This window comes from Rhinatrema bivittatum, chromosome 3 (assembly GCF_901001135.1).
Source record: "Rhinatrema bivittatum chromosome 3, aRhiBiv1.1, whole genome shotgun sequence".
NCBI classification, from domain to species: Eukaryota; Metazoa; Chordata; class Amphibia; order Gymnophiona; family Rhinatrematidae; genus Rhinatrema; species Rhinatrema bivittatum.
In genome coordinates this window covers 280452754-280468039 of record NC_042617.1, presented here as the reverse complement: position 1 = coordinate 280468039, position 15286 = coordinate 280452754, and the positions used below count along the sequence as shown (strand labels likewise).

Here is a 15286-nt window from a genome sequence, read left to right as displayed (position 1 = left end):
GTACTCTTGTCATATGTTATCAACAGTTATGTACTCTCTTCATATCATGTTAGTTACCTTTTTCTCTTCTTACCATTCTACTCAACCAATTTGTTCCTTGTAACCTTTCGCTAATTATTATCTGTTTTGTGTAAACCGATACGATGTGCAAACGGTTATCAGTATATAAAAACTTTTAAAGAAAGAAAGGGAGCTTCATCTTTTGGATATGTGTCGGAGTCTGTTATGTTATCTTAAGGTCACTAACAGTTTTCGGCGGTGGGATCACCTTTTTGTGGTGTTCGGTGGCACGAAGAAAGGAGATAAAAGCTTCTAAAGCCACGATCTCTCGTTGGCTAAAGGAGACCGTTTGCTCTGCTTATATTTGTAAGGGTCGTGAAATTTCGGTAGGCCTGCGAGTGCATTGTACATGGGCGCAGGTAGCCTCCTGGGCGGAGCGTCAGTTGGTATCTTCTCAGGAGATATGTAGGGCAGTGACATGGTCCTCGCTTCATACTTTCACTAAGCATTACCGATTGGATGTTCGGCACAGGAAGATGCAACATTTAGTGAGTGTGGGTCTTTCGGGTTCCCGCCCAGTTTAGGGGTGCTCGGGTAAATCCCACTTGTCTGGATTGATCTGAGTGTGAATAGGAAAGGAAAATTGGTTTTTATCTGCTAATTTTCATTCCTTTAATACCACAGATCAGTCCAGAGACCTGTCCCTTTGCTGCCGAAAGAAGATTGTCTTGGTAGTTTTGTAAACCTTATATCAGAAATTTTATAATCTGTGAATAAGTTGATGAGTTTGGAGTTAACTATTATCAGCATTTTTTTTCTGGAAGTATGGGAGACTCCAGTTCACGGGGTTCCAGCCCTGAGTTACCTGTTCACTCTGGAAAAAGAGGATGGGCTCTACTCTTTGGCTTGGGTACAGGTCAATACTGAGGGACTGCAGGTGGCACTCTCGGATATATAACAGTGTCTCAAAGTTTTGTTCTCTGCCTCCATCTGCTGGTAGGGATGCAAAACCCACTTGGCTGGATTTACCTGTGGTATTATAGGAATGAAAATTAGCAGGTAAGAACCAATTTTCCTTTTCAAATCAAAGTGCAGATGATACCATTATGTGTATCCCCGCATCCGGACACACACCCCCACACACATGAAGAAAACTGAAGTTATCAGCGATTTTCTTTTTGATATTTCAATAGCACAGTCTTTACAGCTGCTAGTGTGGTTGTAGTTAAGTTTTTGGTTTTTTTTTGACATGAGCTCTCCTTTTGACTCCTCGCTTGTTTTTTGTTTTTTTTTTTCAGACACTCCCGGTTTGGTGGGTCATATATTGTGCAGGGTCTGAAGGCCATTGGAGACAGAGATGTTGTCTTTCACAAGGGCCTCCATAACGTGAGTCTTGGCATTCTGGTGCCCCACAGTCTAGATCTGTCTTCTTGAGTTACTCACTCTCAGCTTGTAGCCTGCCTGATGACCTCTGTCCTCCTTCCTTATTAAGGCAAACACAATAACTGGCCATATAGATAGACATGGCTTAATGGGAAAGAGTCAACATGTTTTTGGAAAGGAAAGTTTTGCCTTATAAATCTGTTAGATCTTTTTGAAGGTTTACATAGACTGTCACCTTTATTTACATGTTTGTTTGGATTCTCAGATGGCATTTGACAAAGACCCACATGAGAGACTCCTCCGGAAATTAGAAGTCATGAGATAGGAGCCAGTGTTATAGTGTTGATTGGTAGCTGATTAAAACATAGGAAATGGAAGACATGACTACATGATCAATTTCCCAAATGGAGAAAGTTCGTTAGTGGAGTACCCCAGGGATCAGTACTGGGACCTGTGCTATTTAACATATTCAGAAAGGATTTAGAAAGGGAACAATGAATGAGGCGAGCAAATTTGTAGATGACACAAAATTATTCAAAGTTGTTAAAAACAGCAGCAGATTGTGAGGAACTGCAGAAGGACCTTGTTAGACTAGGAGAGTGGGCAACTGTATGGTAGAGGAAATTTAATTTGGAAAAATACAAAGTGATGCAAATAGGAAAAAATAATACCAACTACAGGTACACAATGCTGGTTTCGTATTGGGCATCATCACCCGGGAAATGGATCTTGGAGTCCATTGTGGACAATACGTTGAAATCCTCAGCTCAGTATGTAATAGCAATCAGAAATGCAAATAGGAATGATCTGAAAAGGAATGGAGAATAAAGCTGGGGATATAATACCTCTGTATCAGTACATGATATGTCCATACCCTGAGAATAGTGTGCAGTGCTGTTTGTCCATTTCAGAAAAGGCACAAAACTAGAAAAGGTGCAAAGGAGGGTGATGATAATGACAAAAGGGGATGGAACGACTTCCCAGTGATAAAAGACTATGCAGGCTAGGGCTTTTCAGCTTGGATGAAATGGCTGAGAGGGGACATGATAGAGGTTTATAAAATCATGGTGGAATGGGTAAATAAAGAACAGATATTTACCCTTTCAAATAACAACCAGCAGATTTATAATAAATTGTAGAAAGCATTATTTTCACCCGGTACACAGTCATGCTCTAGAATCTGTTACCCGAGGTTACCAGCACAGCAGAGTTTAGAAGAGATTTGTACAGATTCCTGGAGGAAAAGTCCATAAAACATGAGCCAGGCAGACTAGGGAAAGCCATTGCTTGTCCCTGGGAGCAAGTAACAAGAAATAGATCAACTTTTTGGGACCTGCTGGGTACTTAATTTGGGGTTTTGTAGCTCTTGCACTGTCACCTGAACCTTCCTTTACCCCGCCATACCCCTCTCTCACGTTTCTATCCTTTTTTGGTTCTGAAGTTTAAGAATTACAGCCATGACCTGGGGAAGGAGGTCCGACGGGTTCCAAAGAGGCGGCAGGTTGCCAAGGAGACAGAGTTGCGACGGCGATCTGCTTTCAATGTCCGCCTGTTCCTGCGGGAGTTCTGCATCGACTTCTTGGAGAACTGCTACAACAGACTCATGTCTGTCGTGAAGGTATGGGAAAATATGGATGCAATTAGTGGAAATACTGCGTGTGAGAGAGCACATGGTGGAGGGTTCTATAGGATTAGAGCATATAAGGTGTACCATAAGTCATTATATTGCATAGCAGGGGGCTTTTATGATATTAGAGAGGTGGAAGATGCTACAGAGAGTAAAAATGCATGGTGAATAGTAATACAGGGATAGAGAAAATGCTGGTGTTCCCTGTACGTATCCGGATCAGTCCAGTCTCCTGGGTTTTGCCTTCCCTCCAGCAGATGGAGACAGAGACTTTTTGACCGACTCTGCCCTATATCCCGAGGTGCCACCTACAGCCCATCAGTCTTTCTCTGTCTCCAGCAGATGGTGGAGGTACAAAACCTACAGTCTGTTCTAGTGACAGTGCAGGAATAAGGAAGGCAGTTAGCATTAAAAAAAAAAAAAGAGAGAGAGAGAAATTAATAATATATTCATACGAAAAGGTCCAGAGCAGAGACAGTCTTCAGCCTCCCTGGGGGTTTCTAGGTCCTGAGGGGACCATCCTCCCTGGTTGTAGAGGCAGCTGCGGCTGAGGGTCGAGGGCCCTATTGCCATTCAAGTGCAGCACTGGGGGTGACACCAGGGAGCCCGGCTCACTCCCTCCAGTAGGACCAGGACCCGGAGGCTATCGGGCAAGTTAAAGTAAAAACTAACATTTCCCTGTACGTACCAGGATCAGTCCAGACGGTGGACAAAACGATTACCGGCATGGTTAAAAGGGGAGGTGAAAGAAGCTATTTTAGCCAAAAGATCTTCATTCAAAAATTGGAAGAAGGATCCAACAGAAGAAAATAGGATAATGCATAAACATTGGCAAGTTAAATGTAAGACATTGATAAGACAGGGTAAGAGAGAATTTGAAAAGAAGTTGGCCGTAGAGGCAAAAACTCACAGTAAAAACCTTTTTAAATATATCCGAAGAAGAAAGCCTGTGAGGGAGTCAGTTGGACCGTTAGATGATCGAGGGGTTAAAGGGGCACTTAGAGAAGATAAGGCCATCGCGGAAAGATTAAATGATTTCTTTACTTCTGTGTTTACTGAAGAGGATGTTGGGGAGGTACCCGTACTGCAGAAGGTTTTCATGGGAAATGATTCAGATGGACTGAATCAAATCACGGTGAACCTAGAAGATGTAGGAGACCTGATTGGAAAACTGAAAAGTAGTAAATTACCTGGACCGGATGGTATACACCCCAGAGTTCTGAAGGAACTAAAAAATGAAATTTCAGCCCAATTAGTAAAATTTGTAACCTATCATTAAAATCATCCATTGTACCTGAAGACTGAAGGATAGCTAATGTAACCCCAATATTTAAAAAGGGCTCCAGGGGCGATCCAGGAAACTACAGACCGGTTAGCCTGACTTCAGTGCCAGGAAAAATAGTGGAAAGTGTTCAAAACATCAAAATCACAAAACATATAGAAAGACATGGTTTAATGGAACAAAGTCAGCATGGCTTTACCCAAGGCAAGTCTTGCCTCACAAATCTGCTTCACTTTTTTGAAGGAATTAATAAACATGTAGATAAAGGTGAACTGGTATATATAGTATACTTGGATTTTCAGAAGGCGTTTGACAAAGTTCCTAATGAGAGGCTTCTAGGAAAAGTAAAAAGTCATGGGATAGGTGGCGATGTCCTTTCGTGGATTGCAAACTGGCTAAAAGACAGGAAACAGAGAGTAGGATTAAATGGACAATTTTCTCAGTGGAAGGGAGTGGGCAGTGGAGTGCCTCAGGGATCTGTATTGGGACCCTTACTTTTCAATATATTTATAAATGATCTGGAAAGAAATACGACGAGTGAGATAATCAGATTTGCAGATGATACAAAATTGTTCAGAGTAGTTAAATCACAAGCAGATTGTGATAAATTGCAGGAGGACCTTGTGAGACTGGAAAATTGGGCATCAAAATGGCAGATGAAATTTAATGTGGATAAGTGCAAGGTGATACATATAGGAAAAAATAACCCATGCTATAGTTACACAATGTTAGGTTCCATATTAGGTGCTACGACCCAAGAAAGAGATCTAGGCTTCTAGCAGAATCTCCCTGCCCCTCTTCTGACTAACCACTATCATGTATCCCACTTAGGTAATTATTACTTGTATAACTTCCATATTATTCGTATGTTATTGTTTTTGTTATTATTGTTATTTCTACTATTCCTATTATAATCATGTGACAAATGTAAAGCCTGTTGCTAAGTTCTGTTCTCTGTAAACCGATGAGATGTTCCCAACGTTCGTCGGTATATAAAAGATATTAAATAAATAAATAAATAAATAGTGGATAACACATTGAAAGCCCTGAAAGCGGGGGAAAAGAAGGCGCTAGACAGATCCCTCTTATCGGACCCTCCAGTCAGGCCTAGAAAGCGAGCCAAGCCTGCTGAGGATGTAGGGCACCCTAAGTTAAAGCGGCCATTAAGGTTAGTGATACCTCAGCCTGTTTCCAATTCAAGTTTAGATTCTGACGACCAGGGTGATTTAGATTTACCAACCCAGCCCCCGAAGGGGGGGTCTGGTTCTTTTGGAAGGAGGAACTGGGGCCTCTCATTCCCGCTATTTTAGGGGAATTGGATATTGAGGCTCCCCAGGAGGAATCCCGGCTGGGATCTACTGACCCAGTGTTGTTAGGTCTGCGTGGGCCACCTTCCTCATTCCCATTTCGTTTTTTGGCCAGGGATTTGCTTTTTCAGGAATGGGACACCCCTCAAGGACTTACAGGATCGAAAGCTGGAACTTCAGCTCAAGAAGATTTATTTATTTATTTATAACTTTTTATATACCGAGGTTCAATTAACAAGATTAATTATCACTTCGGTTTACATTACAACCAGCAAAAAATAACCGAGACAAAGTCTTGTTTTACAATGAACAGGGTAGAAGTAACCTGGATTAAAACAATGAACAGGGTAGAAATAACCTGGATAAACATAAAATGGGTGAAGCAAGTATAGAGAATTGGGTCTGTATAACTTGGGCGAAAAGCAGGGAAATTAAATAGGGGAGGACTATGAAGGCCTCAAGTTGGATAGTGTACTCAAGATTTTTGAGGTCTCAGTGCTTGGGGTCCGAGTGGCTATGTGTAGCAATTTTTCTTTGAGAGCGGGCCTCCGCTGGATGCAATAACTGCAGGCCAATGAATCGCTGTCGGAGGGGGAAGCTCTCCAGGCTAAGCGACTTGAGGCTGTCATTGCTTATAGTGCAGATGCACTTTATTATCTTCTACGCACATCTGCCAGGTCCATGGTATCCACAGTCTCTGCACGTCGTCTTTTGTGGTTACGAAACTGGTCGGCAGATGTTTCCTCCAAATCCCAACTGGAGTCCCTGCCTTTTAAAGGCAAGCTACCATTTGGCAAAGAACTGGAGGACATGATTCAGTCTCTGGGAGAGAATAAGATTCATAGGTTGCCGGAAGATAGACCGGTCGAGAGGTTCTTTTTCTTTTAGGTCTCGATTTCGAGGGGGTAGAAGGGCTCGAGCTCCCCGAACGTCCATTTCCTCCTTTTGGCAGACTTCTAACAGGCAACTGTCATGGTCTCAGTCCTTTCGTGGGTGACGCTTCGGTAGACCTGGTAATACCCAGTCCGCAAAGGGCGTTAAGCCTTCACAATGATGTGCAGCCGGTCCATTCCTCGGTTCCGGTTGTAGGGGGCAGAGACTGTGTCTGTTTTACGAGGACCAAACTCACATCGGACCAATGGGTTCTCTCTGTGATAAGACACGACTACGCTTTAGATTTTGCATGTCGGCTCCGGCACCAGTTCCTGATCTCACCATGCGGCTATGCAGCAAAGCGTCGGGCAGTAAAAGACACGTTCCCTATACGTACCAGGATCAGTCCAGACCGCTGGATTATGCCTCCCTTCTGTTGTGACCGTCTGTCTAAGACTGCTTCGCCCCGCCTACCTCACTCTTCTTGCGGCTCCTCCCGCTCACCTTGGACTACTGGCTGCCGCAGCGTCTGTCTGCCGACCTCTCCGGCATCCCCGGACCGACTTTGATGCTGCTTCCCGCCATGTTCCTCCAAGGTACCATAGGGCGTGCGCGCGCACGCCGCCCTCATCTTTATTTCCTCGTAGGGGCGTCCCCCTGAGATGACGTCACACTGCCCGGATATTTAAGCCTACTACTTTTGCTAGCTCATCGAGTTAGCAACCCGGAATGCTACGGATGGGATTCGCTCTCCGTACCGAAGCTGCTCTGCCACTCCAGCGTTATCTGGAACTCTTATTGCTAACAGGGTACTCGCTCCTCGAGGGCCCATGTTCCCTGAGTCACTGCCTGCATCTACAACCCTTTCTACTTGGAAGACTCCACTAACAGTTTCCATCTGTGAGTACAGCTACCATCTCGAGGCGCCTGCCCACTGTTCCAGTGCCAGACCTCTCGTCTAGTGGAATTGCTGTGTGACTATTGCTGAGTCTCTATACTCTAAAGGATCAGGTACTCACTCCTCAAGGGCCTGCTCTCCCTGTCTCGGAGCTTCTCCTATTCTACCTGGGACTCTGTATGTTTCTCACTGTACTCATAACTGTCTCTTTCCACTACAGCACAGCCAAGCAGAAGATTCGCTGTTCCAATGTCCTGTGGGTTACTCGCCCAACCGGGCTCAACATCTACTTCTCACTACTGCCACCTCTGGTGGTTTCCCAAACTGATTAAATAAAGATTCAGATCTGTGTTTGTGTGTCCAGAGTCTAGCCTGACACAGTGGTCCCTCACGGGACTGCCCCCCATGGGTGTAGTCAGCAGCCACAGTATCCAAGGATCCACCCAACATCAATAACCATAACACCTTCCAGCAGATGGAGTCCGAGAAAAGCTGAAAAGCACCCCCAGATAACACGGTGTGCCACCTGCAATCCTTCAGTATTTCTCTGACTCCAGCAGATGAAGTATGGCATAACCTGCAGTCCTGATCCTTTACAAAATTCTTTATTTGATTGATTTTTAAGTGAAGGGGCTATCCTACTCTTAGTAGCTTTGACTAGATCAACTTGTAGTAAGTAGTAAAAAAAAAAGAAAAAAAAAAAAAAAGGGAAAGACTGAGATCACTTTGTAATAGGCAAGGCTGGGCTTCTGCCCTTGGCCTTAATACTGGAGGATATTGACACAGCCCGGTGAGTTGGGGGGGATTTACCGGTGGGCCGGTTCCCCCCCCCCCCCCATACAGTGCCAGAGATGTATTAATTCCTCTGGTGGGAGCTACAAATTGAATATTAAGCCCAGGGATGTACATTCCCCTGGTTGAGTAGCTCTAAAAAAAAAAATAAATACATAACTAAAAGCCTTTTATTCAGAGCGAGCCTGCTAAAATCTCCCGGGGCTCCGGAGGGAGTGAATTGTTTCACTCAGCTGTTTCTCTGCTTACGGCTTAGATTGCCATGCTGCAGGGATCGCGATGTACAGAGCTGGCAGCGTGGCTCTCTCACGAAGACCTCTGCTCCCGCTGTATTCCCGGGGGCGAGGGGCCTTCGCAGCTGCCAATTGCAGGGAAAAGGTCAGCATTGCCACGATCGTGTGGCTTAGGATGCCGTCAAACTGTTCACAGGGAGAGGCCTGCCCTGTCCCCGATAAGCGCGGGAACGGCAGCCATTTTGCCCAATTTGGGTCACGATGCTGTGCAGGGCTCAGATGACAAGGGCTCTGGGGGAGGGGATTTCCCACCAATTTCTCCACCTACATTAAGCCCCCAAAGACCTTGCGATTTGGGAAATGGTTCTTCTCCTCCTGCCGTGCCTCCGGGGAGGCCCTTAAAGGGACTGCATCCATTTTCTTCTCAGTTTATTTTACTGCTTCACAAAGCTTGTATGGAGGCTGAGGCAGACTTGGATGGGCAATATTCTCCTCCTGATAAGATCCCTAGACTTGCTGAGGATCAATGGGCTCCTGACGCTGATATATCGGCACCTTCCACTCCTCCGGGGCCCATGCTTCCGTATCCCTCCCCGGTGGATATGAGCAATGATGTTGACAATGCCGCTCTGGTGGAGGGGGATGATCCACTGGTACTCCGGTTATTTCATAAGGAGGAGCTAGACCCTTTGATTCCTCATGTACTACAGGAGCCAGATATTCAGGCTCCGCAGCCAGTGTCTGATCCTTCTTCAGGTGAACCTGTTTTGTCGGGCCTGTGGGCACCTCCTAGAACTTTTCCTTTCCACCCGATGCGTTTACAGCTTATGACCCAGGAATGGGATGCGCCTGAAGCCACCCTAAGGGTTAGTAGGGCCATGGAAAAACTTTACCTGCTGCCGGACGAGTTCTTGGATGATCTTAAGATCCCTAAGGTGGATGCGGCCGTGTCGGCCATCGCCAAGCACACCATGGTTCCGGTAACGGGAGGAGCAGCTCTCAAGGACCTCCAGGATAGAAAGCTGGAGATTCTACTCAAGCGGATATTTGAAGTATCGGCCCTCGGAGTTAGGGTAGCTTTCTGTAGCAGTCTCATGCAGAGAGCTACTCTTAGATGGGTTCAACAGTTTCTCACAACTCAAGAGCTCCCTCCGGCGGAGGCAGAACAGACCGACCGTGTGGAAGTGGCAGTTGCTTATACAGCGGACGCTTTGTACGATCTTCTTCGTACTTCTGCGTGCACGATGTCCACTGCAGTTTCGGCAAGGAGGCTTCTGTGGCTTCTGTGGTTGGCTGATGTCTCTTCTAAGTCTCAGCTGGACAACTTTCCGTTTAGAGGAAAGTTATTATTTGGAGATGATCTGGAACAACTGGATAAGTCTTTAGGGGACAACAAGGTTGGCAAGTCCAGGCCATCTCGCCCCTTTGCTGCGATCCGGGGTCGTTTTCAGGGTCAGCGCCATTTTCGTACAGGTAGGGGCTCGTCTTTTGCCCCTCGGCAGTCGGCAAGGTCTCAGGCTTGGGCGGGTTTACAGGTTGTCGGTGGAGAGCCCACTCGCTCTGTACTGTACTTTTGACTCTTTTTCTGAAATGTATAGGTTTTTATAAGACTTTTTCCCGTTGTCAAAGTTCTATTCTTTATCTTCTGCTTGTTCGGGGGGATAGAGTTAGATTAAGGCATGATAAATGGTTATTCTTTAAGATATTTCTGCTTGGGTATGAACAAATACTGAGGAGCAGTAGGTGGCACATCAGGTTAAGAGAGGGCGCTCTCAAAGTTTTTCTATGTCTCCATCTACTGGAAGGGAGGCAAAACCCAGCAGTCTGGACTGATCCGTGGTACTACAGGAACGAAAATTAGCAGGTAAGGACCAATTTTCCTTTCTTGCAAAGAGGTTTGGTGAAGGGTTTGTCCTTTAATTCTCTCTGAGTTCAAGTTGCTGCCTTGGAATGTCTCAGGGGGAAGGTACATGGAACAACACTGACTGCACACCTGGATGTGGTGCGTTTTCTCCATGGAGTGAAGCATTTGTGTCCTCCGATTCAGAAACTGTCTCCCTCCTGGAGCCTTAACTTGGTTCTGAAAGGCATGTGTTGTGCCGTTTGAGCCTCTCAAAAGGACTACCATAAAGGATCTTACGTTGAAGGTGGTTTTCATTGTGGCAATATGTTCTGCCAGACGGATTTTGGAGCTTCAAGCCTTGTCATGTAGGGAGCCTTTCTTGAAAATTTCAGATTCAGGGATCTCCTTGCGGACGCTTCCAGCCTTTCTGCCGAATGTGGTTTCGTCTTTTCACGTAAATCAGTCTGTGGAGCTCCCAGCTTTCCCAACTTGGAAGCTGTTGCGCCTCATGCGAGAAAGTTACGGCTTTTGGATGTCAAGCGCGCATTGTTGTGGTATCTTAAAGTTACTAATAGCTTCCAGTTATCGGATCACCTTTTTGTACTGTGGAGTGGTGCAAAGAAAGGACATAAAGCATCAAAAGCCACGATTGCAAAGTGGTTGAAAGAAGCTATTGGCTCAATGTATATCTGTCAGGGGCATCCAGTACCAGAGGGCTTAAGGGCTCATTCTACTCATTCCCAGGTGGCATCCTGGGCCAAATGTCAGCAAGTGTCACCGCAAGAAATTTGCAAGGCGGCTACTTAGAAATCTTTGTACACTTTTGCCAGACATTATCATTTGGATGTCTAGGCCCCAGAGGCTTTGGAGAGAATGTACATCGAGCAGGACTCTCACGGTCCCACCCTGTTTAGGGATGCTTTGGTACATCCCAGGAGTCTGGACTGATCTGGGTACGTACAGGGAAAGAAAAATTGGTTCTTACCTGCTAATTTTTGTTCCTGTAGTACCACACATCAGTCCCAAAAAACAATACGGAAGACGGTCTATAACAGCCAGGAGGCTAATAAAGAGCGTAGGCCAGTCGTCTTAGTTCTTAGATTATATTTATTATGGAGATCAAAGATGAAACAATAGTGTAAATTCCAATATGACCAACAGGTGAGTGTAATCCAAAATGCCAGACTCTGGCTGAGTTTCGCCTATATTGTGGGCTGCATCGGGGGCTACAAAATAACAATATATCAGTCATATTTCAAAACCAATACACAATCGTATTTTCTCATTGTCTTAATTAACACTTAAACACTATACTACTTAATTTAATTATCAATTGTAATTAGATCTATTTGTATTAAAAAAATAATAAATAGGAATAAAAACAAGGACGAAGTCAAAAGATTATGACAATATTGGTCTAAAAGATAAAAACATAAATGTATATAAATATATATAAATGACATGATTAATAATATATATGCAACAAAAAAAATAGAAAAAAAGAGGAAGAGGGAATATATTAACAAAATAGTTAATACCTTCTTATTTGTATAGCTATTTTCTTCAAAGAATGAATTCCTTAATTGTAAATTCTATAGGGAGACAAAAGAGAGGAAGTGATATTAATGAAAATAATTTTTCCTTAACTCTCTTTATTCAATTTCTGGAGTTTTTCTTTTTTTTAAAGCATTTTTACCTTAATGGCAGTGTTCAAACGGGCCTCAAAATTGGTTTGGCACATTTTTCATCCGTTCTAGAAGATTTATCATAGCTGTAATAGTATCCACAGATCAGTTCAGAGTCCCGCCCAGTTGGGGAAAGGAGATTTGGAGAGTCCACTCAATCTGTTATAGTAATTAATCTGAAGAATAACACAGATTTTGTTTGGTCCTTCATGTTTTTTAATGGGGACAAGTTTATCTGGTCTAAGTTTCTACTTCCCACTGCTCGTTCAGGGGTCAATTATTAGTGGTTGGTATTAGTGTTTTTCTGCTATCTTGGCTTTGATACAGGTCAATACTGAAGGATTGCAGGTGGCACACTGCAAGTTATATGGCAGTGTCTGTAAAACTTTCTCTGTCTCCATCTGCTGGAAGGGAGGCAAAACCCAGGAGTCTGGACTGATCTGTGGTACTACAGGAATGAAAATTAGCAGGTAAGAACCAATTTTCCTATGTGACTGGAATCGAAGAGGGCTTGGCTCTTGCCTCCTCCCCAACCTTTGAATTGACAGTTTCCTCCTCCTTTATACTTCAGGCTTAATAAAGCCAGGGCTCGGATCTAATGCCATGATCCTTCATTCACAACTACCCAGTAATTCCCCCCCCCCCTATTTTATATGCCCTACTTCCCCATCCCACCCCAATAACATACATAGTCTGGTCATTGCAGTGGCTGTTCTAGATTGGGGGCACTGTGCACCAGGCCGCCTCCTATAAAATTACAAACTACTAGATGTCATTCTTGGGTAATTAACCACCCCAGGGACTGTGATCACTGCCCCTCCATACCATCCCCAGCTGACCTGGTGAACAGAAAACACAACTCTGGGACCTTCCACTTGGCAGTGCACACAGTACTTGCCACAAAGAAGTCTGATTAAAGTTGCCTTCTTGGTCTCCCATAGGACCATCTGATCAGAGAGCATGCCCATCAGCATGACGAGACCTACTATCTGTGGGCCCTGGCCTTCTTCATGGCCTTCAATCGGCTCCATCTCTTCCGCCCAGAGTTGGTATCTGAGACTGTCAGCATTCGAACCTTCCACTTCGTTGAGCAGAACCTCACCAACTATTATGAGATGATGCTGACTGACAAGAAGGAGGCCGTCTCCTGGTCCCGGAGGTATAGTTTCACATGAGCATGCACATAGAAGGGGTGGATGGTGTGAACGTCACATCTAGAGTTGCCATGAGGCTTCATTTCTTTTTCAGGACAGTTTGATCCAGTCCTGATTTTTATTCTCAAGTGTGTGCCTGGACTTGAACTACAAGTACCATGTATGCATTGTGAATAAAACCAGGACTTGGATAAACCTGGCCTCCCCCACCTCCCTCAAAAAACAAAATGGAGCCATTTAGCAACTCCTATTTATTTATTTATTTATTTCACATTTTTCTATACCGAACTTCATGGTTGAATACCATATCAGATCGGTTTACATCGAATGAGGGATAGAAACTTGTAACAGAAAACGGAACAATAAGTTATAATCAGAAAGAGAGCAAGAAAGTTACATTGAACAAGGACTATAAACTTGGAGGCTTTACAGCTTGGAAGTAAATAGAGTAAAAAAGGCCCGAGCAGAGCCGTAACTTAAAATTCAAAAGTCATAATGAGCTCAGTTCGAGCAAGATAGTTTAATTGCGGAGGTATTGGATAAAAGGCATCTCAAAGAGGCATGGTTCCATGGCTCGTGAGTAGGATGGTAGATTATTGTGTGTCTGAAGGATCCAAAAAGGCTAGTCGGAACAGCCAAGTCTTAAGTTTTTTTTTAAAAGTTAGTAGGCATGGTTCCAACCTGAGTTCTGCAGGAAGACTATTCCACACTATTCAACTCTAGTGACAAACCGATCATTCCATATATGCTTGCAGGCTTTTCATCACAGCAGATGTATAATTTTGTACTGATCAAATGTGAAAGTGGTGGTGGTAATTTTCGTTTATTGCCATCTCTCATCCTCCTGCTTTGCTGCTCTTGTTATCCCAGAATGCACTTGGCTTTGAAGGCCTACCAGGAGCTGCTAACCACACTCTATGACATGGATCTCTGCAAGGAGGAGGCTGTCCGAGAGAGCAGTAAAATTATCAAAAGTGAGTCTCCTTATAGCGTGACTCTGGAAACCTGATGGCTTTTACTTTCAGGAGCTTCCCCTCATGCTGCTAATCTCTGTAGCACAGGGCTATAACTCCTCTTTAAAAAGCATTGTGCCCTGTGAATCCCCAGAGTATTCTAAAGCCTTCTGTGTTTAGTCTGGCTCCATATTAGCAATTTCATATTTTTTTCCCTTTTTCTTGTGTTTATACATCTGATGTATTTGGACCTATTTTTTCTCTTTTCTGCTTTGCAGGTAACATTTTCTACCTAATGGAGTACCGGGAGCTCTTTCTGACCCTTTTCCGAAAGTTTGACGAGACCAAACAGCCACGATCCTTCCTGAAAGACCTGGTGGAGACTGTGCACCTCTTCCTCAAGATGCTGGAGAAATTCTGCAAAGGGAGGAACAACCTTGTGGTCCAGGTGGGTTTTACCTTCCCTTTGGTTCCCCCCCACACCCTGCCTCTCTCATCTGGTGCTGAATGAATTTATTTTTCCATGCTTCAGAACAAGAAGGTAAAGAAGAAAAAACGACCCAGGGCCCACCCAGCTATGCCAGAGTTGCACCCAAAGACCCCCCAGGAACTGGAGTTGCTTTGGGAGTCCCTTTGTGAGCAGCTTTGTGACTGTGCCAAGGTAAGTGAGAAGCACAGCCTCTGCTGAACCGCACCATCAAAAAAAAACCAAAACAGATATGCAGCTCTGTTTTCAGTATCAAGCCACTGCTTGAAGGGAAATGTTGGAAATAAAAAGATTGCATGCAGATCACATCTTCCTGTAGTCATCTCTAGTAGTGTGACAGTATCATTGGACTATGCTTTGCTTTAAGGCATAACTCATATTCCTCTTCAGTCAGCCAAACCAGTCCAGATGTATTGTTATGCCTTCCGACTAGCAGATGGAGACAGATTTGCTGATGTCACTCCATATGGGAACCCATGCTGACCTCACCTGCCAGTATTCTGTCTCCAGCAGATGGTAGGGAGAGTAGTCTGTGCTCTGAGCTGAGGCCTGGTTAGTCTGAATGACAAGGATTTAACTGAAGGGCTGTGCTCCCTCCCCCAATTAGAGTAGCCATAGACAGGGGGTTTCCAAGGGTTAGGTTTGGACTCTGGATTGTATCTGGTATTGACGTTCTCTTCCTTCCTTTCCCCCTCCCCCTCCTCCCTTTTGTTTCTCCAGCAAGATCTGGAAAAAAAACCCAAAACAGATATAGGAGGAGAAAACATTT

At 44.5% G+C, this 15286-nt stretch overlaps 1 protein-coding gene across 2 annotated transcripts in view; it reads left to right on the top strand.

Annotated features, from left to right (window-relative positions):
• Positions 1-15286, top strand: part of TIMELESS (timeless circadian regulator) — a 148094-nt gene that overhangs the window by 54898 nt on the left and 77910 nt on the right. For both annotated transcript variants that reach the window (XM_029594810.1, XM_029594811.1), the window contains exons 9-14: positions 1299-1386; positions 2825-3001; positions 12865-13082; positions 13948-14051; positions 14309-14478; positions 14563-14691. In XM_029594810.1, coding sequence (XP_029450670.1) covers positions 1299-1386; positions 2825-3001; positions 12865-13082; positions 13948-14051; positions 14309-14478; positions 14563-14691 — 886 coding nt within the window. The remainder of the gene's footprint in view (positions 1-1298; positions 1387-2824; positions 3002-12864; positions 13083-13947; positions 14052-14308; positions 14479-14562; positions 14692-15286) is intronic.